This window comes from Cydia splendana, chromosome 8 (genome assembly GCF_910591565.1).
Source record: "Cydia splendana chromosome 8, ilCydSple1.2, whole genome shotgun sequence".
Taxonomy (NCBI): Eukaryota; Metazoa; Arthropoda; class Insecta; order Lepidoptera; family Tortricidae; genus Cydia; species Cydia splendana.
This window is the reverse complement of record NC_085967.1, coordinates 14,613,796-14,637,634: the sequence shown is the minus strand read 5'-3', so window position 1 is coordinate 14,637,634 and position 23,839 is coordinate 14,613,796. Positions and strand designations below refer to the sequence as shown.

Genomic DNA, 23,839 nt, shown 5'->3' with positions numbered 1-23,839 from the left:
GAAAAAATGTAAAAGTAATAAAATTGGACATATTGAAACACCGAATGCCAGTTGCCTGTGTCATCTCCTAACGCATTTAATGACTCGAGAGAACAACTAAGAAATAGACACACAGGCATAACAACGCATACACATTATCCTATCTTCGTCACGTAAAAAATAAAGGTTTTTTAATTGAAATTAAAACAAAGTTAATCTAAATAGGTTAGTTAGGTCACCACTGTATATATATTGTATGTAAATAAATGTTTTCTATCAATAAACTAAAAAAAAAAAAAAAAAAAAAAATAGGTTAGTTAATTCCATTTTTTTTACTATGTTAAAATATATCACAAAGCTTTTGCAAGTTATAATATACGAAATAGAACAAAGGATAAGGAAATGAAGTAGGTACTAGGTAGTTATATAATAAGGATATTTCAGGCCTGATGGAGTCCGAGCGTAACTCATATCCATTAGGTACGAACTTTGTTATTGGGCTTGAACGAAGTTAGTTTGATTTACTTTTAGTATGTTGTTACCAAATCTTGGCGAGACAAATATCCTGTTTGTATAGGCTAAAATGTTCCAAAGTTAATAAGAGCATGCGAACGTTCACATTAATTTTTGTCTCGAAGTTACTCCTAAAATTACCTACTCGTGTATTTTATAACCATGAGCCCTATAATTTATTCGAGATCATCAACTAACTTACCCTTTCTAACTTATATTTTTCTCATCTGGTAGGGACAAAAGAGGCAAATATATACCACATCTTTGCACACTTCTTGCCTGTGTGTACTTGTGTAGCGCCCCCATAATGGGTATAACGCACAAAATATTACTTCAATAAAAATGAATGGAGCAAACTTTGGCTTCTTTTTCATAAAAATGCCGTTTCCTTTTTAATGTGAAAATGAAAATACCAGTGAAAGCACAAAAACAGCCAGTATTTTTAAAGTAGACAATTTATAACCTCGTCGCTTTTTAGGGTTCCGTACCCAAAGGGTAAAATCGGGACCCTTTTACTAAGACTCCACTGTCCGTCTGTCCGTCCGTCTGTCTGTCTGTCACCAGGCTGTATCTCATAATATGAACCGCTATAACAATAAATACTAAAAAGTACGGAACCCTCGGTGAGCGAGTCCAACTCGCACTTGTCCGGTTGTTGTAATGACCGTAACAAGGAATTCCTTTGTTTAACCAAGTAATCGCGAGTGTATAAAATTACGCTGATTTAGACTTAAGTATCAGTAAGAAGGTTAGGTACCTTATTGTTTTTGATTTTAAATCTGTCATTTCATTTTGACTATAGTTTTCCTGCAATTTCAATAAATCGTTTTTCATTCACATTTATACACGTATAATAAATAGGTCTTTTGGATAATAAGAGTTATTTTCAAGAATAAACGTTTGTACAACTACGGCATTAGCCCCGCCTTAACACATTCAACACCAAGAACCCGACTGTCGGGTACACTGTTCGTAGCGACTACGCGCTACATACGACGAAACCGTGGCTACGCGCTACGAGCGTAACCCGTAGCACTTAGTGGTATTGAATGTGTTAAATATTTGAAAAAAAAAGAATTGTTCTAAAATTTGTATGCTTGTCCGACCTATATTCGGATGGTAAAATTACATCTTACTATTACAGACTCAAACTTTACAGTACAGGTACCTATGTATACCTATGGTACTTACCTATTAGGATACAAAAATCAAACCTTACCCGTATGTGATTTTTAGAATCCCATTCTACTTGCAACCCCACTTCGGATATTTTCGATAGCCATAATAATCCCCAGGGAATGAATGCACATGTGGGTGTTCCCTACACTCCCTAGTCCCTACAGGACCATTATGCCTATCAGGGAGTGACAAATCGTCACGTACGTCTATAGCCGATAACATCACGAAACGACGGTCATTGCTCCCATAAAGGGCTGCCTGTGAGGCTTTTTACTAAATTAAGATCGATGCAATCCTTGCAAATTCACCTGCTGGAATGTTGCTATAGGTAGTATATGAATGAATGAATTTATTTCAGGCAACTAGTGGGCCATACATAAATAACTTAAAAACTAGCATACATATTATAAAAATATATTATAGTACTTATAGATAATCTGATGCATATTTTAGCTGCATTTTAATATAATCTGCGATATAAATACTCGAATAATTTCAAGGGTAATATAAGCTTCGTTTGCTTATCTGGGATGCAAAACAGCATACAGGTTAATAAAGTTTCATATTTATTCATACCAAAACTGTTACACGTGGGGTTGCTAACTTATATTTCCTAAATTATGAATAACTACTTATCAGACACATATCCTGTCTCTTAAAATTAATAGCAAATAGACTTCTCCCCTAGTTGCGAACATGAAGACGGGCACCTGTCATCGCATTCAGACCTTGAGGTTAATCCAATACATCCTGTACACCTCCTTGTTTGACATTTCTGACCCTGCAATGTTATTGCTGATCAAGACTATTAACGAATAACTAACGTTTACGCAACGGTACGTGATTTTTGCTTGGATTCTCAATATTTACCTATGTAAAATACACTGAACTTCAAGAATACAGAAGACAGTCGGTTATGTGTATTATTATCTCATTGTTGCAAGATCAAGGGACTGTTAATATGATGAATTGAACAATTGCATTCTTTCTTAAGACGTTCAATTGTAGTATTTAATTCACAGACTTACAACTTCAGTTACTACATACGAGTACTTGCTATTGTAATCTTGTCATCTTGTGAATCAATATTTTTGAATGCATGGGATTTCATGGAATTTATTCGCAGCCATTTATTTATTACTCCAACACCCGTTTTAGATACATAGCTATAAGTCCCATCGAGCAGGGGGTTAGATTGATTACTCATAATTTAAACGCGACATCATATTCAAACCTGCGAAATAGAGGGTGGCACTATTCAAAACTAAACGACAATTAAAATGTTATCACGCGTTTCGATCTGAATGTCTGTCGAGTTTGCGCTTCACAAAGTGTTAACCAGTCAACCGTAACTGTAATCGATCAACTAATTACGTAAACTGGTTAATTAAACTTACCACTTGATTATACAAAACATGCCAGACGGTTACTTCAAAGCGGTGCAAATTATTCTAATATTGAAACAGTTAAAAAGTACGAGCCATCAGGGCGCGGTTTGATCCGGTTCTTTTTGTAGCAATACAATAACATCTGGAGTGGGACAAAAGAGTCTCGTCTCAAGTGGAAATAAAACCGGAGAGCGGATATTTCTCGCGATATTCCATATTCAAATCTGCCGGCGCGTTGACAATGGTGCAGAAATGCGCGGAAAGCTTCTCATTTCCATCGCAACGGACCCCTTGTCTAAGAGAAAAACGTAGTATCTGCATAATCTTCATTCGGAATTCTCTCATTTTTCCGCAGGGCAGCAGAAACTCGAGAGCGGAAGCAAATGGTTCTGATTCCTAGACTAGGTTGGACGTTGCTTGAAAGTCCCGTCCGATGCAGATCCAATTGAGTCAGGTCGGGATACTCGGGATGGACGGGAACATAGAAATTGCATAAGAGCGAGTATCTACTATATTTGAAAACTGAATTTAAAATTGTGGGCTATTGCATTCTTTTGGATAGCAACTAGGTATTTATCGGTTTTCGATACACCCAACGGATGTATCTTAATTGAATCTGACTGCTGAAACGTATTGAGTGATTAAACATATTTTCTTGATAGCAAGCAACAATGAACAAAAGATAGAAATAAACAAGAAGTAGTATTTGCAGTTCAGATACCACCCTAAGTGTAATTAGTTCTAGCCGTTACAATTTGTGAGCAGCAATCGGTAGGTATAACTTTGTTAACCTATATTTTCATTTGTATGAATCAACTAAGTAATCAGTTATATCCTAAATAGGTGTTACCTATTCAAAAGGTTGCTAATTATCCTAAGGGGCTATTCATAAATTACGTCATTTCAAATTAGGGGGGGGGGGGGGTCTGGACATCGGATGACGGTAGCATGAAGTAGGAGGAAATGGGGTCATTTGATGCATGATTTTTGGATGATTATAGGGGGGGCCCATACAACCATTTCCAGTCGCCGTTACGACGCGGTGTTGACACATCTTGTGTCGACACCGTCTGTTTCGGTCACAATTCCAGTCGCAGAGTCGTCGCCGTGTCGACACAGTTACCAGAAATGGGGAAGGGTCGACACATGACACAAAGTGACATAAAGTGTGGTCGCCGTGTGCACACATTGTTTCGGGTTTGCGACTACTTTATGCCAAAATCATTCGTTCATTCGTTCATTTTGTTCCTGTCAAATGGAAACTGTCAGATGGAAAAATACTTAAATAAAAATAAGTGACATTAATACGCCATCTCTAAAACGGATTACAAGACGTAATTATATATTGTTTGCATTTATATTACAATAGGACTTAAATTATTATGGGGAATTAAACTGCTCGAGTGATTTGATAAACTAAGTGTAATATAATCAACGCGCCACCACATTGTTTTAGTTTAGCCGGAAATGAAATTGTTTACTTCTCAGTGCCTGTGTTCATAACTATATTATTTGAAGCATTTTTAGTACTTCGATGCGTATACTATACTTAAATAACAGAAATAACGCTTTACATACTACGAAACTTGTTAATTATGATGTATAAATATGGTTTAAGGCTGAGAAATATTGCAGTCACAAAGTAGTTGCAATGTTTCGACTTTGTGTCGACTCTGTGTTGACACATGACACGCGCTGTCAAAAGTAATAACAAAGTTACTGGTATGTTACTGGATTTGCAAAATGGCTCCTTGTGTTGATTTGTTTTCAGATATTCTCAAAGTGTAAAAATGCCGTGGTCAGAGATGGGCATTAATCGATTAACTGTTTATTCGACTAATAAATGGAATAAAAAAAGTTAATTCTCAAATTTTAATCGCGATTAGTTTAGTCGACCTAACATAGATTGAAATTGAATTAATCTGAATATTAATCGAATAAATTATCGATTAAATCTCGATTGAAAGTTGACAGGGGGCCATTTTTGTACGTAAAAATAATAGAAATGTCTTGCATGCAGATGGTAGCAAAACACTTTGTCATAAAAGTCGAGATGGGTGTCGATATATAGGTTTTAGGGAGTGCCGATTTCGAAAATAATGACCATTTTGGAATCCGAAATGGCGGCCATGCACTGTGTCATAAAAGTCGTCATGGGTGTCGTTTTATACGTTTTAGGGGGCCCCAATTTTGAAAATGATGACCATTTTGGAATCCAAAATGGCGGCCATTCACTATGCCATAAAAGTCGTCATGGGTGTCGTTTTATAGGTTTTAGGGGGCGCAGATTTCGAAAATGATGACCATTTTGGATTCCAAGATGGCGGCCATGCACTATGTCATAAAAGTCGTCATGGATGTCGTTTTATAGGTTTTAGAGGGCCCCGATTTAGAAAATGATGACCATTTTGAAATTCAAAATGGCGGCCATGCACTATGTCATAAAAGTCGTCATAGGTGTCGTTTTATAGGTTTTGGGGGGCGCAGATTTAGAAAATGATAACCATTTTGGATTCCAAAATGGCGGCCATGCACTATGTCATAAAAGTCGTCATGGGTGTCGTTTTATAGGTTTTAGGGGGCGCAGATTTCGAAAATGATGACCAATTTGGATTCCAAGATGGCGGCCATGCACTATGTCATAATCAAATCAAAAATCAATCAAAATCAAAAATATACTTTATTCATGTAGGCCTAGCAACAAGCTCTTATGAATCGTAATTAATCTTAATCTAATTATCAGAGCAATTTATTGATTTTAATATTATTCCATAATAAAATTGGATTATTATACATATCAAATTTAACACTAAGAATTTCACAAAAGGATCGTCAAACATTAAAAAGATTGTATAAAAAAAATACTAGTCTAGAATTTCTAGAATAAAATCTAAATGTCAAAAAAAAAAAGCATAAGTAACAAAAGAAGTAGATAGTATTACATCGGAATATCCATTTCCTCATCAATAATCAAATGTACCTAATAAATAAATAATCATTTCGAATAACAATTAATCCCACGTTGTAATATCATTCATGTAGTCTTGTGTGGTATAATAAGCTTTAGAAATAAGTTTACGCTTTACATAATTCTTAAATTTATTAATAGATAATTCAGTAATATGGTTTGGAAGTTTATTATAAAATCTTACACAATTACCCATGAATGATTTTTTAATTTTATGGAGCCGAGTGAAGGGCACTGCGAGCTTATGTTTATTTCTAGTATTAATATTATGAATTTCACAATTTTTCCTAAAATTTACAATATTTTTATGTACATACAGAATATTCTCATAAATGTATTGACAGTGCACTGTCATTATGTCAATTTCCTTAAATTTATCTCTAAGTGAGTCTCTATGGTTCATTTTGTATATTGCTCGAATAGCCCTCTTCTGCAGAACAAAAATGGTATTTATCTCTGAAGCACCGCCCCACAGTAAAATACCATATGCCATAATGCTATGGAAGTAACTAAAATATACTAATCGAGCTGTTTTCACGTCAGTTAACTAACGGATTTTGCTCACTGCAAAAGCTGCAGAGCTCAGTCTATTCGAAAGAGTAGCAATATGGGGACCCCACTGGAGTTTAGAATCTAAAGTTATACCAAGAAAAACTGTACTATCAACTAATTCCAATTCCTCATCCTTCACAATGACACTTGTTTGCACATGCCTTACGTTACTACTAGTGACAAACTTAATACATTTAGTCTTTTTCTCATTTAACAATAAATTATTAACATTGAACCAATTTACTACTTTTGAAATGGCATTGTTTACATCATTGTAAGCTTGTTGCTGTCGTTTGACTTTGAAAATAAGTGAGGTGTCGTCTGCAAACAATACTATATCATGGTGGGTCTTAACAAGGAATGGCAAGTCATTTATGTAGATAAGGAACAGGAAAGGCCCCAATATTGACCCCTGTGGTACACCCATAGAGACCAATGACCCAGGTGATCGCTGTCCATTCACATCGACCCTTTGTATTCTACCATTTAAGTAGGACTTAAGTAAATTCAGTGCCGATCCTCTAACTCCGTAATAATGAAGTTTCCTGATTAATGTTTCATGACAAACACAGTCGAAGGCCTTAGATAAATCACAGAAGACACCTAAAGCATCTCGTGACTCCTCCCAGGCATCGAAAATATGCTTAATTAGCTCAACACCGGCATCGGTTGTTGAGCGACCCCGTGTAAAACCAAACTGCTTATTATGCATCAAATTATTAACGTTAAAATGTCGTACTAATTGAGAAAGAACTAATTTTTCAAAAATCTTGCTAAATGTTGGTAGCACAGATATCGGTCTAAAGTTAGTGGGGTCAGAGCTGCTACCAGATTTAAATAAAGGAATTACTTTACTATGTTTCATTAGATCAGGAAACTCGCCGCAATCAACACTGTTGTTAAATATAACTACCAAGTCAGGCGCTACAATTTCAACTAAGGATTTGACAGCATGGACAGAGACTCCCCAGAGGTCATTAGTTTTTTTGACATTAATTGATTTAAACGCCTTTATTACATCTGAGGTACAAACATGTTCAAAATGAAGGTCTCCACAACACTCTGGAGCGTTATGTTTTAATAATGTAACAGCAGATGAGGGTGATGAATTTAAATCCTTAGTTGTGGATACTGGTACCTCGGTGCAAAATTTTTCAAATTCTGTAGCTACTTCTAAATTGGAATCTATAATTTTGTTATCAATGTTTAGTTTAAGCTCTTTAATTGTGTGTTTGGGGCGACCAGTCTCCACATTTATAACTTTCCAGGTTGCTTTAACAATGTCGGAACTACTTTTTATTTTCTGACTTAGATAATTTCGCTTAGCTATATGACAATCTACTTTAAACTTCTTCGAATACTCCTTCACATGTTCTTTAAATTCATCACTCTGATTAAACCGCCGTTCCTCATATAAGGCATACAGTTCACGTCTTCTTTGATGTAAGTCCGCAGTAGCCCACTCACTAAAAACTGATGCACCACTAACTACGACCGATTTTGAGGTGAATATCGCATTATAATGATCCATAAAAGTGTGAAAGAATGAATTATACATACTATTAGGACTCATATCGGAAGACAAAAAGGGTAGCGCCTGAACTAAACTTAGCTTCATTCTTTCCACGCGGTCCGAGGTTACTGGTACAAAAGTTATTTGTTTTCTCATGGTATTTTTCCTTAATGCCTCAAATACCATTAATTGACCTAAGTGGTCTGATTCTAAATTGCTGATAACTTTTTTAGCAATAGGAAAAATATCTGTGAAAATATTATCTATACAGGTTGCACTAGTAGCAGTCACTCTAGTGGGCTCCATAAACATGTGGTTGAGATTACAAGATTTAAAAAGATTCAATAATCTACAAGACATTGTTGAATTTTCCATAATATTTACATTAAAGTCGCCGCATATAAGCAATTTCTTACTAGAAGATGATATTTTAAGTAGGGCAGATTCCATTATGTTTTCAAATAATTCAAAATTACTTAATGGCGGCCTATACACACAGACAACAATAAATTGCTCTAATTCTACTGCACTTAGTTCTATAGTCCGTTCAACAGACATGGATACAATGTCCTTACGTTCCTTAAATTTTAACTGACTATTTAATATAATTAATGACCCACCATGTATGGAACTAAGTCTGGTGAACGAACTTCCCGCCTGGTGATTATTAAATTGGGGCATTAATTCATTATTATTTAACCAATGTTCAGTAAGACATAAAATATCAATATTAAAATCATTCAAAAAAAGTTCTATCTGTAAATTTTTTCCTCTGATACATTGAATATTTTGATGCACCAGGTGGATATACTTTCCATGTTTGCAGTATTTTTCATTATATTTATTTAAAACTAAATTGCCAGAGACAGAATCTTTTGTCTTAACACCTAGTTTAAATCTATTAAATCATTGGTTATGACTGGAACCAATTCCATGTTCATACTGTGCTGCTCAATAGGAGCAGAATTGTCTGCCAAATTCTTGGCAGAAATGTCAAGTAAATATGATAGCGATAAAGCTATTTGTCTTTTGTAATAATTTGAAAGGCAACACTTGCCTTTAGTCAAAAACACCATAGGCATATGGTATTTACTAACAAAATTGTTAGTGTCAATTATGCTAAACTTACTACTATATGTACAAAGATTATATAGAGATATATTTAACTTATGTCTAGTGGTATTTTCTGCCTCTGACATTTGCTCACAATAGGGGAATGTGAAAAAAATAATTTCATGCACTGCAAGCGAGTTTAACTGTTCAAAGTATTTAATTAAATTATTTTTGTTCACATTACCCCTATTCCCCATAAGAATAAGCAGTGTTGTCTTAGAATTAATATTACTGTCATTTAAAATTTGTTTTAAGATATTTTCAAAGCTACTGTGAGGCAGACAATTGCTGATTGTACTAAGTCCCTTTAGGTAGAAGCTTAAAAATGAGCTCATATTGCTTCCAATTTCATCAGAATACATAATAACATTAGGTTTAGGTGTGCTTTGTTGTGTAGTGTGGAAGGAGCTATTATCATTTACATGCTGTTGTGGTAAACCGTCACACAGGCTTAGGTCGAGTAAACTGGTCGACGAATGTTCAGTCACTGCACATGACTGGGCATTGGTCAGTGACTCAAACCGTTCTGAATTAAGCTTAATCTGGGATATTAAATCATCCATGGCCAAAGAATATTCATTAATCACCTTTTTAGAACTCTCATTTATTTTTTCTAAGGATTCTATGGAATCCTCCAAACTCTGAATTTTTAATTTTAAAGTCTGTGTGTCGGTTTCATATTGCAATTGACTATTTTCTAACTGGGCAGAATATAAATCTAACCTATCCACTAAATTAACATTAATTTTACAAAATCTCAATTTTTTAAAAAACAATTTATTTATTTTTGACAAGTTTCGGTTTTTTTTTATTAGTCTATTTAATTTAATATATTTCTTTAGTTTGTTCCCGCTGCAATTTACTAACCTTGGTGTGGTAGTATCATAGGCTAAATCTGTAGGGGCCACAAGGTTTTCAATTGGTGCGGCAACCAACTGAGAGTCGGGCCGGACCAGTTCTTCGAACAAGCTCTGAGAGTGTGCCACTGCTGCATTGTGTTGGGCCTCCTGTAGCTCATAGATTTGTTCGTGGGCGTCGTGCAGTGCTCTCTCCAATGAGTTGATGTCCTTCAGGGCCTGCTCATACGCAGCACTACACTCAGTGAACCTGTCAACCGTCTCCTGAAGCCGGGCCCGCTCTGAATTTACATTATTGTAGTCAGTTTCTAATGAGCAAAGTTCCTTTTTAAGCTTATCATTGCTATTAAGTACTAATAATAGTTCCTTCTCACTGTCTTCCCTTTCACTGAGCAATTGAGCACAAGATTCCTTGGATATTTTCAACTCCAGCAAGGTAAGTTGGAGTTTATCAGTCTCCTGCTGGCGAGCCGCTGCGGCTGCTCTGCGGGTAAGCATTGTAGACAGTTTTGCAATTGAAATTAAACCCAAAAATAAACAAGGAATCGCTCACTCAAGCTAAGTGATATTTAGGTTCGTACTTACGTGAAATAGTGACAATTGACTGTATCTACACTGCGTTCTAACCCTGTACAATGATCAACGCTTTATTATAAACACACTTAGTAAATATTTGTGATAAAAAAAAACCCAGAAAGGAATCCAAGGCGAAAGCAGGTTTCAAATTTATAACCTGTAACGGCTACAAATCTGAGATATTACAAGACACTAGTAAACGTCACTAAAGCACTTCACTTATTATGTATACATAAAACTTAATGTTAAAACTATTTGATTCACACTTTTAATGCTTAATATTACATGAAATATCATTAAAATTAAAATAATTACAAGGGACCTAGCAAAATCAGCTGCTTATCGTTTGACAGCCGGGGTTGCCATAAAAGTCGTCATGGATGTCGTTTTATAGGTTTTAGGGGGCGCAGATGTCGAAAATGATAACATTTTCAATTTCAAAATGGCGGCAATGCACTATGTCATAAAAGTCGTCATGGATATCGTTTTATAGGTTTTAGGGGGCGCAGATTTCGAAAATGATGACTATTTTGGATTCCACTTTTATGACAAAATACGTAGCCGCCATCTTGGATTATACAATGATCATCGTTTTCGAATTCTGCACTCCCTAAAACCTATAAATCGACATCCGTGACGACGCAAGTTATCTTTATTTTCAGATCTAACAAATTGCTACAGAATACAAAGGACAAAAAAGAAGCGAGGAGGTAATGAAACAAGCAAAAATACAGATGATTCCTCGACGCAATTGGGTGATTCTTAAATTGTGTCCAGATTTTTTTTGTCATAAAAGTTTTTATTTTTCACATATTACTCTCACAAGTTCCGTGACATTTCGACCTTGTAATTTTTTAAGTAAATGTTTTTGTTTATCTATGAGGATCTCACTAGAATAGTATAATCAAGGTATGTTTATATTTGATGAATGAAATAGTAACGCAAAAAAAAAATATATTTGTGTCTTATATTCCTGCCGAAGACTTTTATTTTACCTTTTCCTACTACACAAGTTTGGCCAAGTAATAAGAATTTAGGGCTCTCAATTTTATTTTGACTTCTACAACAGTAAAGCTACGAGGCCATGTTTGGTATCGTTTTCGTATAAATTCGCAGTACCAAATTTAGTTAAGGTATCACATTGACACCATTCCGAAGTAAAAACATATAAACTTATTAAAATACTTTCTTTTAAACTCCTCTTTACGCTTAAACTGCTGAACAGTTTTAATTTAAATTTGGTACACATATATTTTGAGTCCCGAGACAGGATATAATAAGTTATCTCAAAAATCATCCTTTAAAGGTGTGAAATGAGGTGTAGGGGGGAATTCAGAATTGACTTCTTGAAGTTAATACTGTTTAAGTTTAGGTTTAAAGTCATGTTTTTTCATCATTTTTAACTAAATCAAAGATGTAGACCATCCCAAATTTCATATAAATCGGTTCAGCGGTTAAGCGTCAAGAAGAGTTTCAAAAAAACCGGCCAAGTGCGAGTCGGACTCGCGTATTAAGGGTTCCGTACATTAAGTCCGACTCGCGCTTGACTGCACATTTCTAATAGGTTTTCCTGTCATCTATAGGTAAAGAACTATTTTGTGTATTCAGACGGACATACATACAGACGCACGAGTGATCCTATAAGGGTTCCGTTTTTTCCTTTTGAGGAACGGAACCCTAAAAAGATTTATTTTTATTTTGTGGAATGGTGTCAATGTGATATCTTAAATGGATTCAGCACCCCAGATTTATACGAAAACGATACCAAACACGGCCTAGCACCTTCACTGATATAGATATATCAAGATAAAATTGAGAGCCCTAAATAAACTTTCAAGAGCGGATATCTCAAAAACTATTCAACATATCGAAAAAATTGACTGAATAAACTTGTAACAAATTAAATTAACTTTCATTTTGTATAAGTGGCCATGTCGCTGAGATGCATAGTTTCCGAGATATAATCGAAAAACGGGAAAATGGGACCTTCAAAGCCCCCTCTCTCCCCCCCGCTCAAGGGCTACGGCCGGGGACTTTTGATATGTTCACCTCCTAACTTGTCAAACCGAGTTACGGAGTCAAAAATTGTGTTCCGAGCATTTCCCTCTACAACTTTTGGAGCATTCGTTGCCTGACCTAAGTAGCTTATTGAATTTCTTTAAAAACTTTTCTGTAAAAGGTTGACGGGTGTTGGGTGTTTATATGGTTTCGGTCGATTATTATCATTTGCATTGCCCATGATGACTTACTAGAATTACGAGCACACGAGACACTAATAGTAGTTTGACAAACCTTGGTTTTCAAGAGGTATTTTATATTGACATTTGCTGTCACAAATTTGCTGTCAGATTTAGTCGCAAACCGCACGCAAAGTGCACACAAATGTGTCGACACCTTGTTACGGAAAAGTGTAGACACGGCGACGACACTTTGTTTCGAAACAATTCTAGACACATTGTGTGGACTCTGTTACGACACATCTGACATTTAGTTACCACTTTGTGATTCTGCGACTGGAATGGTTATATGGGGGGGGGGGGGGGTCCAAAATCGTCAAAAATCGATGACGTAATTTATGGACAGCCCCTAACTTACTTTCTTCAAGTTATTTATTTATTTTGTCCAACAAGTGGTTATTACCTATATGTATAACTTAATTACTTTCAATCTTATTAATTTAGTTTAGTAGTACCACTGTATATATATTGTATGTAAATAAATGATTAAAAAAAATCTGTACATAAATTTATACGTATATTTCACCATTTTGCTCGTTACGAGTTTCCACTAATTGACGAAGTGTAAGAGGTTCATTAGTGAGGCTACTACAAATCGGACAGTTATTTCTGAGAGCTCGCATGACGTTACTCTGTAGGATCAAAATTTAAACTTTAATAACATTAAGTAAAGTCGAATTTGCAATAGCACGAATCAAAGATATTAGGAGAGTACTGAAGTTGTCCGTCGAAATATTGCATTTCATGATGGCTACATTCGACGTAATGTAAATGTGGATCCCGCAGACTCAATTTGTGTATCATATGGGATGGGGCAATTAATTTGCTCATGTTAGGACTTATTTATTACTAATGACGATCGTTTCTGTATTTCATGTAAAATAAAGTAAAATTGTTGTTTTTAATTTGATACAGAGTTACAGACGTATGCATACAATTATACAAAAACAACCAGAATAACTTTATGATTATCAGAAGGCAATATAAATTTTATTACAATTAAGTCAGAAATGCGCATGAATCGGTTTCAATTAAAAATACTTCCGGGTAAAACCTCCAGCCTTTAAATGCAGTGATACCGGCCATAACGTTTTTCAAGAATTTGTCAAGAGAAAAAAAACTTAACTTTAAATTTTCTTCCCTCATCCAAATTGTAATTCTGCAATACCAAACATAACCTGTGTTATACCTGCTATCAGCTATTTCAAAAGAATTTCAATTACAATTCACGCTCAGCTTTCCTGGTTTGAAACTTCGCAAATTATTTTGCATGTTGACCTAAATTGATCACTTGACACAGCGCGGCCATCGCCACAGCAAATACTTTCATTGTCATTGTCACCTTTCTCTCACATTTGCCGATGCGGTTGTCTCGCGGCGTCGCCAATTTTCTTTCTATGCTGTTAATCTTTTTCGCGGTTTATCTTGTTTATTTAACTAGCACTGGCAACTTTTACATCGTATTAGCAAGGACGTAGCCATTAAATACCTGAGTGTAATTTAAATCAATGGTCAAAGACCTTGTTATTTTTATTTCACGTGTTACAGTTATTTCACGTGTTCGGCATTCGTAACCAAATTAGTTCTAGTATCCTTCTTTATACGTACTTGACTCATAATGTGTAGGTTAGCTTTGGATAACATGAATGATTATGCAACGTATACCTAGAGATACATATTATGCATAAGATATATATATATTTACTAACCCCCAGGATTCATAAAACTTTACGGGCCTGATTTAGTTAAATTATGTTTTATCCCTTTCTTACAAATACATAAGTCAAAATGACAGAAAACGCCAGTAACGCGTTTATGAATAACGCCATTAGTACTTAACTATAGAATAAATTATATTCATGATTATAATTTATATGATTCATAATTTCAGAAAACCTGTAAATTCTGCAAACAATAAATACAAAAAACTGTTCTCATTTATGAACACCTAAGCCTAATTAAGTAGGTATGCGCCTTCTATTTACAGTAACTAATTATATTTGACCTTGCCTTCTGCGTACTAAGTACAATGTTAGTGACAGGAAATGGTAAATCTATTTCGACTCGCATCAGTTTGCATAAGTATATATATACTACGAACTCGTACATTGTTGTGCTGGAACGCACCAATATTTGTGTTCTGTCGGTTAGAATGTACTGTATTCTAAAACACAATTGTTTGATCCAACCGTATCTAAATGTCCATGGATCGTAACCCCGTGGTGCTACTATACTGGAGTTCATTATGAATGAGAATAAAAGACCAACTATGTTATCTACAGAAAATATGTCTGCTTACATGATTCGATTTTTTTATTTAATATGCCCTCAATGTGCGTGGGGGTTCAACCCTCGCATCACGGGATTCATCTTCGGGCGTACTAGCGCCGAGCTAACTAGGAGTCGAAGTGGTCGCAATGGTCGAAATCGGCTGGAAGGATCATCATCATCATCAATATACATACATATATATGTATAGGTATATGTCTAATCTCAAACTTACTAAAATCTACTAAGTACTAAATGTTGCAAAATATTTTTTTGGTGTGAACACACCTCATTTTCGATTTTATTTATTTACCTACCTACCAAAATACTTAACCTAACTTGAATTCATCATGGGCTATACACACTTGAGTAACGCAACTTTCTTACATCACCACATGTCATATTACAAGAATGTTTTTGATTCACTTGCGGATGTTTCCATCCGCTTCCTGAAATCACCAATGCGACCATAAATTCCTATTAACTACTTTACAGAGGTAAATAACACCAACATAATTTGTTTCAATGAGGTCCTCTCCGTACAAAGGAAATATTTCATTAAAGGCTTTAGAATGTCGGCGGAATTAAATATGCAATAAAATAATTAAACCGCCTTATGAATAATTAATGGATATGACATCGCTGAGTATTGAGATCTGAATACGTCAATGACCTTTTAAGTCGGTTGTAATGGTTTCCTATTTATGTACCCAAACAAAGAATACTAAGATAATATGTACGTAAATATTTTTCACTGAGCTATTGAGATTTATTTTTCCAAATGTTAAATGTGGAATTTGTTAATGACGGCAGTTTCTATTCACATTACTTTAGTACTTTTCACAACTTATGTTTTTACATCTTAAACCACAAAATGAACGCTGCAATGGTTTGTTTTTTGATTAGTGTTAAGTACTACTCGTACTTAACACTAATCAAAAAACAAACCATATTATATTTGCTACTAAAGGTAAGTAGCAAATGTATGAACTCGCACTTAACATGAATCAATGTGTAAACAGGGCTATAACCGCGAAAATCGAAGTTCGCAAATTGCGGGCATCTTTCTCTATCACTATAATTACGCCTTCATTTGAGTAAAAGAGAAAGATCCCGCAATTTGCGAATTTCGGTTTTCGCTGTAGGCCCTCTCGCCCTAAAACATAAAGGCGTTAACTGATACCTTAACATTATTTAGACAGTATCCCATTATTTACGAAGGACATAGTTTCATAAAAAGGCTTCAGTTAAAAGACATTATTCAAGCAATATAAGGCTGTTTTAATATTCCGCAACTACAGTTCCATGAAGCTTGGGGGCGCATTCAGATAAAAAATAACATCTTTGAGTTAATAATTGATAATAGTCTCAGTGCATCCCTCGTACTTTTAATGGGACACGGCACAGATTCTACAAAACATTTTCATGACTTATTTAAACAATCAGGCAGCTTTACCCAACAGAACCATTAACCAATGTGGACCTACCTTAACTATCTTTCTTATTATTTTTTTTCGTTCAAATTCGGTTTTTTTAAATAACTATTGGTTTCGCCCCTGATATACATAATTGTGCACTAAGATTAAAATAAGTCAGTATCATATTTTAATACTATGAACTGTGCTCCTGTGGGTGAGTGTGGCTGGCCGCCAATTTGTGTTCCGAAGCGCAACACCCCGACTTCGAGAGCCGGTGGTAAATCGATGCATATTAAATACGGTGTTGTAGACCATGTGCAGAAAGTTTCGATTAACTTTATACGATATGCATACATTATTATCATATTGGAACGGGGGAATTTTTATTGCCGTATTTTAAATGGAAATAACCTGTACTGTAATATTGATTGAGTTTGCCGTTTAATATTTCACGCACAATGAATAAATACTAGGAATAAAGGTCAATTAGGGTAGGTATTTTTATTGACAAAAAAACAATATTAACAAAAGAAATAAACTAAACATTTAAATTAAAACTAATCACTAACAACTATATACTTACACATATTTACAAGTAAAAAATGGGAGCTAGCTGGGCGCCGGATGGTAGGGTGCCCAGAAGGCTGGTGGCATTGCCGCGCTGAATGGCGATGCCAATCCGCTGGGCAAGGAAGTAACCAGCCCTCAGTACGGTTACCATCAGTTTGTCACTGACATAAACGCCGTCGAGAACGTAATTTACTTTCTATACATCCCGCTCGCACTCGCATATTAGTGCAAACGGGACGTATAGAAAGTAAATTACGTTCTCGACGGCGTTTATGTCAGTGACAAACTGATGGTAACCGTACTGGTCACCCGTAGCATCAGTGAGGACAGTGAGACGCTACGCTAGCTCCCTAAATATGCAGTGTTAATTTGAAAGGGAGGAAACCACTTGATATTGTTTTTACGCGATGGTGTAAGGAGAGTTATTGAAAGTTAGGTCGCGAATTCGTGATGTGACCCCAAAAAAAAACGTGATGACATATTAGAAGCAGACAAAAATATATTGAGCCCCAATAGATGTAGGATTACGGGAGAGTTACTACAATATTCTATTTTATGAATTTTAGTTTTCATCTATACAGAGTTACAGAGTGATTTTGATACGTCTGAACATACTCTGAGGGCTGAATATGTAAAACAAATACGAAGGAGCCAACCTCATAAATCGGCTGTCTAAATCAATAGTCAATCATATGTCAATGTTTTCTATGGAACAGCAGATTTTTTCGCGATTACGGAGTTGACTCCAAAGTAAAAGTTGTTCGGTATGACCTACATATTCACCCCTCCGAGTATGGTCAAACATAACAAAATGACCCTGTTCAACAATCTTCTTTTCTATCAACAAGCAAAGTAAGCTTAATAGAAAACGTAGCTATGCCTAAATATACAATTTTGTATAAAGAGCAAATCTTCTGAAACTCGGCCATGACACACTTGATGATAACGAGCCTGATAAAAGAGGTGATATAATTAATACCCTCCCTCCCCTCTTCCCCCCTCAAACCGCTAAAAGCAGGTGACACAAAGTTTACTTAATTACGCACGGTGATGAATAACTAAAAAAATTACTGTTGACAAATTTTTAGTTAGTTAGGTTAGGGTTAGGTAACTTAACCGGATATTTGAATTTAAAATATAGGGATTTTATGAATATATATTGAATTGCAATCGAGATAAATTATCGCTGCTGTTTCAAATTATTGCAAACTTTAAAGGTAGGTTATTTCTTACTCTATTCTCATTTCGCGAGAAAGAAATAACAGATAAAAATATTGAAGAAAGAAATGGATGCCAAAAATATCACAAAAATATATTCAGCCATGCACTAAAAACATATTTAACTAATAGTACAATATCTTTTAATTGACAAGGCGTTTCATACTAGCAAATGGAATCGAAAGTGACTAAAATGAAATAAGTTCGATGATCCAGTTTTTTATACCAAATGACATTCTTATACTCCGCACTAAACAAACTCCCGATAAAAGATGTTTTGTTACTATACGATTGTAGGCTTTAATGTTATTGTGTCACCTGCTCTAGTTATTGTAATTTATCAGGCTTTTGCCTGCACGCACGTCGATGGCGATACCGACAATAATAGCTTCAAAATGCATTGTTACTATTAAGCAACTGAACGCAATATTGTTGCAAAGTTAGATAAGATATAGGTATTATTGCTTTTTGGTCTGACCATATCTTAATGGCATAATGTTACGGTTATTAAATTTCGGTGAAATGAGTATTGTGAAACGAAACTATTTATGTTGATAATGGGTGTAGGCAACTGGAAATCAGCTGTCAGGAATAACACAGCTAGAATTTCTTTTAATAAACAGTGTTACTGTTTGTGTTGTAAGGAAAACTGAAATACGATTAGATGCCTGAACATTGCATTGAACCTGGAGTCACTCGATTCACTTGCCATTTAATTTCGGAATACCTAAGTTTACCACAATTTTAATACATTCAGACAAGCATATCGCACCGTTTGCATCCCGGTGCGGATAGGCAATTAGCCACGACCACCGGCTAGCCCGAGCCCGTCGACAATTTGCATAAATTGATCGGTGTGTGTCGCGGCACCCGCGCGGGCGCACGCCAGTCTCGCGCCCAACCGACATACTGATACACGTACTAATGTGTAATTACATCCTCAATGTGGCAATTGTCGGCCAATTTTACACTTTTACGAGGCTTCAGCTCATTTTCTAGTCTGCCAGTTAACTTCAGTAGTTCATGTGCTGTGTCGACGGCTGCTCGGCGTCCTATCTCGTCCTGTTAACCGACGTTGTAGTGATTTCGCCTGAACCTTGACCTATTTTATTTACTATTGTGTTTGCCTATTATTGGACAACGACATAATGCGTCAGCGGTATCAACTTAAACAGAAACTGTACGTATTTTGTTTATATACTTAACGCTATGCAGTGCGCTTTTCGTGATCACATTGCGATGCCTCGGATCGTGACTAAACTTTAAAGCGCTTCGTCTATTTGTGACATGGTCATTACACGTGTCAATTGACCACAGTCGCTAGCAAATACAATGGATAGAAAGTAAGTCGGCTCAAAATGCACGGGCTTTGTCGGAACAATGGGATTCCTGGCGCACCGATGCACTCGGTGGCGTTGTAGGAAATCTTCCGTACAGACGATATCTTGTTACCAATTTGTTATTTGAGACACAAAAGTCATATCAATTTAATCCAGACAATGCGATCCGCTTTATAGATATTTATGAGTTTATTTTAGAATGTTATTTCGTGACTGAATGATAACTTTTGAACCGGCTGTTAGCATGTATTTGTTAAGATATTATTAAGCGTAGTACGCGTGGGTAGGTACATTACACAAAAAAATCTTCGGTCACTAAGGAATCTATGCCAATCCAATTGGTAATTTTAAATACTTGATAGCTAGTTGTTACCAAGGACCAATTGATGTTACTTATGGTATTGAATTAGGCAATTTGTCATGAGTTCATCACTAGTAAGAGTAGCCGAATGTAAAAGATAAGAAATCATTTTTCGCGGTGTATCTCCCGAAAGAGTCGCTACAATCTATGTAAAGCGGGCTGAAAATTGCATAGACACATTATGAATGGAATTCATTTATAAAGTAGCCATGCATTTTTGCAGCTAGATGTACATACATAACGTAGGTACCTATTACCTAGGCCACAACTTATTTGGCCTCATATGCAGAAGTATGTATCTACCTATGTAGATCGGTATATTGTCGCTATATGAAAAGACAACGTTGAATGTTTTGTAACACAACATTGTTTGACGGAAATATTCAGCGGGCGTATAAGCAGAGGGTAATTGTCTCGCTCAAATATCAGGCGACTACGGCAAAATATGCGTTGCTATACGACCTCTTCCCCAAACCAGAAAGGCAAACGTGAGAATCTCTAAACAACTACATTCTTATTTCCCAGACAGATGATTTAATGTTGAACGACCTATGATATTCATCATCATAATCATTTATTACATATGTGTTAATGTGTTCTTTATCTCTTTTCAGGTAAGTTGCAGATTTGAGTTTACGTAATGGAGCATGAGGTAATATTATGCGATAGAAAACCGCAAGTTATGCTTCTTGAGAAAGTCATAGATTTGAACCGTTCTATAGATTCATTCATAACATTATATGAATATTTTATATGACTATTGAATTTTAAATATTGTTTTAAAGGTGTTAGGTAGTTCACATTACACCACTTTAACACAACAGAAACAACCAATAGACAAGTGACACAAATTCATTAATAAATCCAAATTAATGAACCCAAAGAATGTTTGAACCTCTAAAAAAAAAGGTCCTATGACGAAAGTAAAATAGGCGCCACGAGTTTATATTTTCTTCAAGGTGAGTTCCCAATTAGTATAGATTATGGATCCAATAATGGTGAAAGAGATTGCATTACGAATTACCTTCGTCGTCGTCGTCGTCGAATTACTTTGGTTGACGGATACTGTAGCCCAGCGGTCGGCAACCTTTTAGCAGCCAAGGGCCACATAGTAGTTAACGAAGATGACGCGGGCCCACTTTGGTAATATTTGTGAATTTAGCAGACATTGTCGTTCGTCAGTATTACATACAAAATAGCCAGGGAGGCTCGCGGGCCGCAAGCGAGAGGTTGGCGGGCCGCTGGTTGCCGACCGCTGCTGTAGCCCAATATTTACACAAACAGTAAGTGGCCTTAATTACGAGTGACGTCACGATCTAGTTCATCCTGCGAGCTTTGCAGGTTGCAACTACTGCTATTTTTCACGCGAACCTTCAGTACTTACGTTAAAACCCAATTTCGTTAGCACGCCTAGACAGCAATGCTTAAACTAATAAAATAATTTAAAAAAATACTCGAGGTCATACTGCAAAGTAGGTTATGATGCAAAGTCTGCTATTAGGTAAGTACATTATTAAAACGATATCTTTTATGAACTGCTATTCGTAAAAAACCGAAGATTTCCAATTGAGTAGATTACATTTTCTTTTCCGTTTAAATGGACACTTAATTATCTAGCTACTCAGGTATAGTTAGGCACTATGTACACTACCTATGATTAATCAAACATAATTTAAGCTACACGTTTTTATATTCAAATAACGAATATTCAATCTCCTGGTAAAACATCATCTATTAATAATAGCATCCAATCATTTTACAATATAATTCTGTTAAAATGTTTGAAGCGCAGACTTCGATGCATCGAGGAGCATGAATTGCACATGCAGCCCGTATCGGATTACTGCAGCACTGTCTCTAATTAAAGGCATTAGGGTCAGTAACAGGAGCATTTGCCCCAGCACACACTAATTGGACGCTGAAATCAATTTAAACCTCTATTCAGTCCAGAGATGGTCCGTGTGACTTGGAGGCCAATTTGAACATGCATTTTGATATTAAAATGATGTCATGTTATCATTCGCGCGTGCATTTCGCAAGCAATTTGTCCGTACATATATTATTGACGCGAACTAGACGCACGGGCCAATAATAACAAATATACATCATTAAATGGCCTTGTGGTCTGGTCACAGTTTTAATATTAAAAGTTGTTAATTACCCTATGCCCTATTGTTAACTATGCTCTGTACTTACTGGAAATTGCCCAGGCGGCGTAGCACGGTCGCGTTTTTATCCCTTGTCGCCATGCCTGTCACGTTCTAACAAGTATGTAAGTGCGAAAGGCACGCGCATAGTGATAGTCGATAAAAATGGAACCGTGCTGAGCCCGCTGGTCACTAATTTTACTATTTTATAGTTTTAACATCGTAACTACAATGCTGCGATGAAACCATTCGCCACCTCGTTTGGTTTACGTGCGCAATTAATCTATGCGTTCATACTGAAGATTAAGCTGTAGTAGTAAAATTAAAATGGAGTCGTCATCTTTGTTATACTTAATAATAATTAATTAATTCCATGCACGATCGCGGAAAATAGCTACTAGGTATGCATCTAGTAAGTACCATAGGTACCTACTATACGCGTGTTGTCTATAAAGTTACGAAACGAAATTATCTCGTAATATATTTAGTTTTGATATAAAGATTAAAAATTATATGTATGTTAATTATATTATTATTGTCTTTTTAAATCCCTTACTAAAACCGTAAATAAACCGTAATAAGCAAGATCTAACGATCTCTGTAAATAATGTATATGTATATCTAGTAAAAATGTCTGTTCATTAATATTATTAATAGGTATTCACCTTTGTAGTAGCTAAAACAATTGCGTAACTAAATATACTTCAATACCGTAATGAAAGAAAACAAAACAATAGAAAAAGCAAGTACATATTTACATAATTATATAGAGAATCGCGAGTTATATAATCCACCGGGCAGTCTTATCATTCATAATAGCGGTTAATTATTACCATTGGGCGTTGTTAATAGAATATCCTGCGTTTATTGCTTCCTTAGACAGGACGTTCTAATGAAGGATAAAGGGTATTGGCATAGGAAATCAGTTCATTTATACTACGGGTGGATGAATGAAAACTGCAGGTAATTTTATGATTTGGTTCAAATTGTTACATCTTCCTTACGAACTGAGAATGAAGGAAATTGTAAGTTATCCGATGCCGTTGTTAAGATAATTACCGTGAAATCAGGTAACAACATATAGTCCTAACGTATACAACGACCAGTATGGTCCAGTTTTTAACGTTGATTCTAAGATTTGTAGTCGTTACATTAATTTTGGAGCTTAGATACACTAAATAATGCTCTTTCCATATTATATACTCAACATAATTTGAAAAATATTTTTACATGTTTTACTGGAACTAGAATTTGGACCATAGTTGTAAGTTGTGGACTAAAGTTAGGTACCTGATTTTAGTTGAATTTGAATACCTCACAGGACTACTGAATGTTATCAGTGAAGTTAATTCAGCGGAGTCGCAAGTAACAAAAAGTGTTGTCATCGTAATTGCGAGAAGCGACGTCGTCCGTGGAACTTCGTTCACTTACTTGCTGTAATCTTAGTTTCCGCGTTTCAGAATAACTTTATGATTTAACTGGAACTGCTTGCTGCCATTCGAGAGTTGATGAAATTTCCTAAATACCAGTATATAAGCGCCAACGTTCTCGTTAAGTTAATCGTAAAAAACGAATGGCCTCTACAAACAGAGAAAAGAAACTCCAAGTACGTATTTGATATTTTCAAAGGCACAGTTTCTAT

General features: G+C 35.7%; 1 protein-coding gene across 4 annotated transcripts in view; it reads left to right on the top strand.

Annotated features, from left to right (window-relative positions):
* LOC134793161 (plasma membrane ascorbate-dependent reductase CYBRD1) overlaps window positions 1-23,839 on the top strand; it is a 111,876-nt gene that overhangs the window by 44,444 nt on the left and 43,593 nt on the right. The window contains exon 1 of one of the 4 annotated variants that reach the window (XM_063764747.1): window positions 19,227-19,529. The exons of the other annotated variants lie outside the window; for them this stretch is intronic. Within the exon in view, the coding sequence (XP_063620817.1) occupies window positions 19,498-19,529 (32 nt within the window). The 5' untranslated portion in view covers window positions 19,227-19,497. Of the gene's footprint in view, window positions 1-19,226; window positions 19,530-23,839 lie in introns of those variants that run through there. 4 annotated transcript variants of the gene reach the window in all.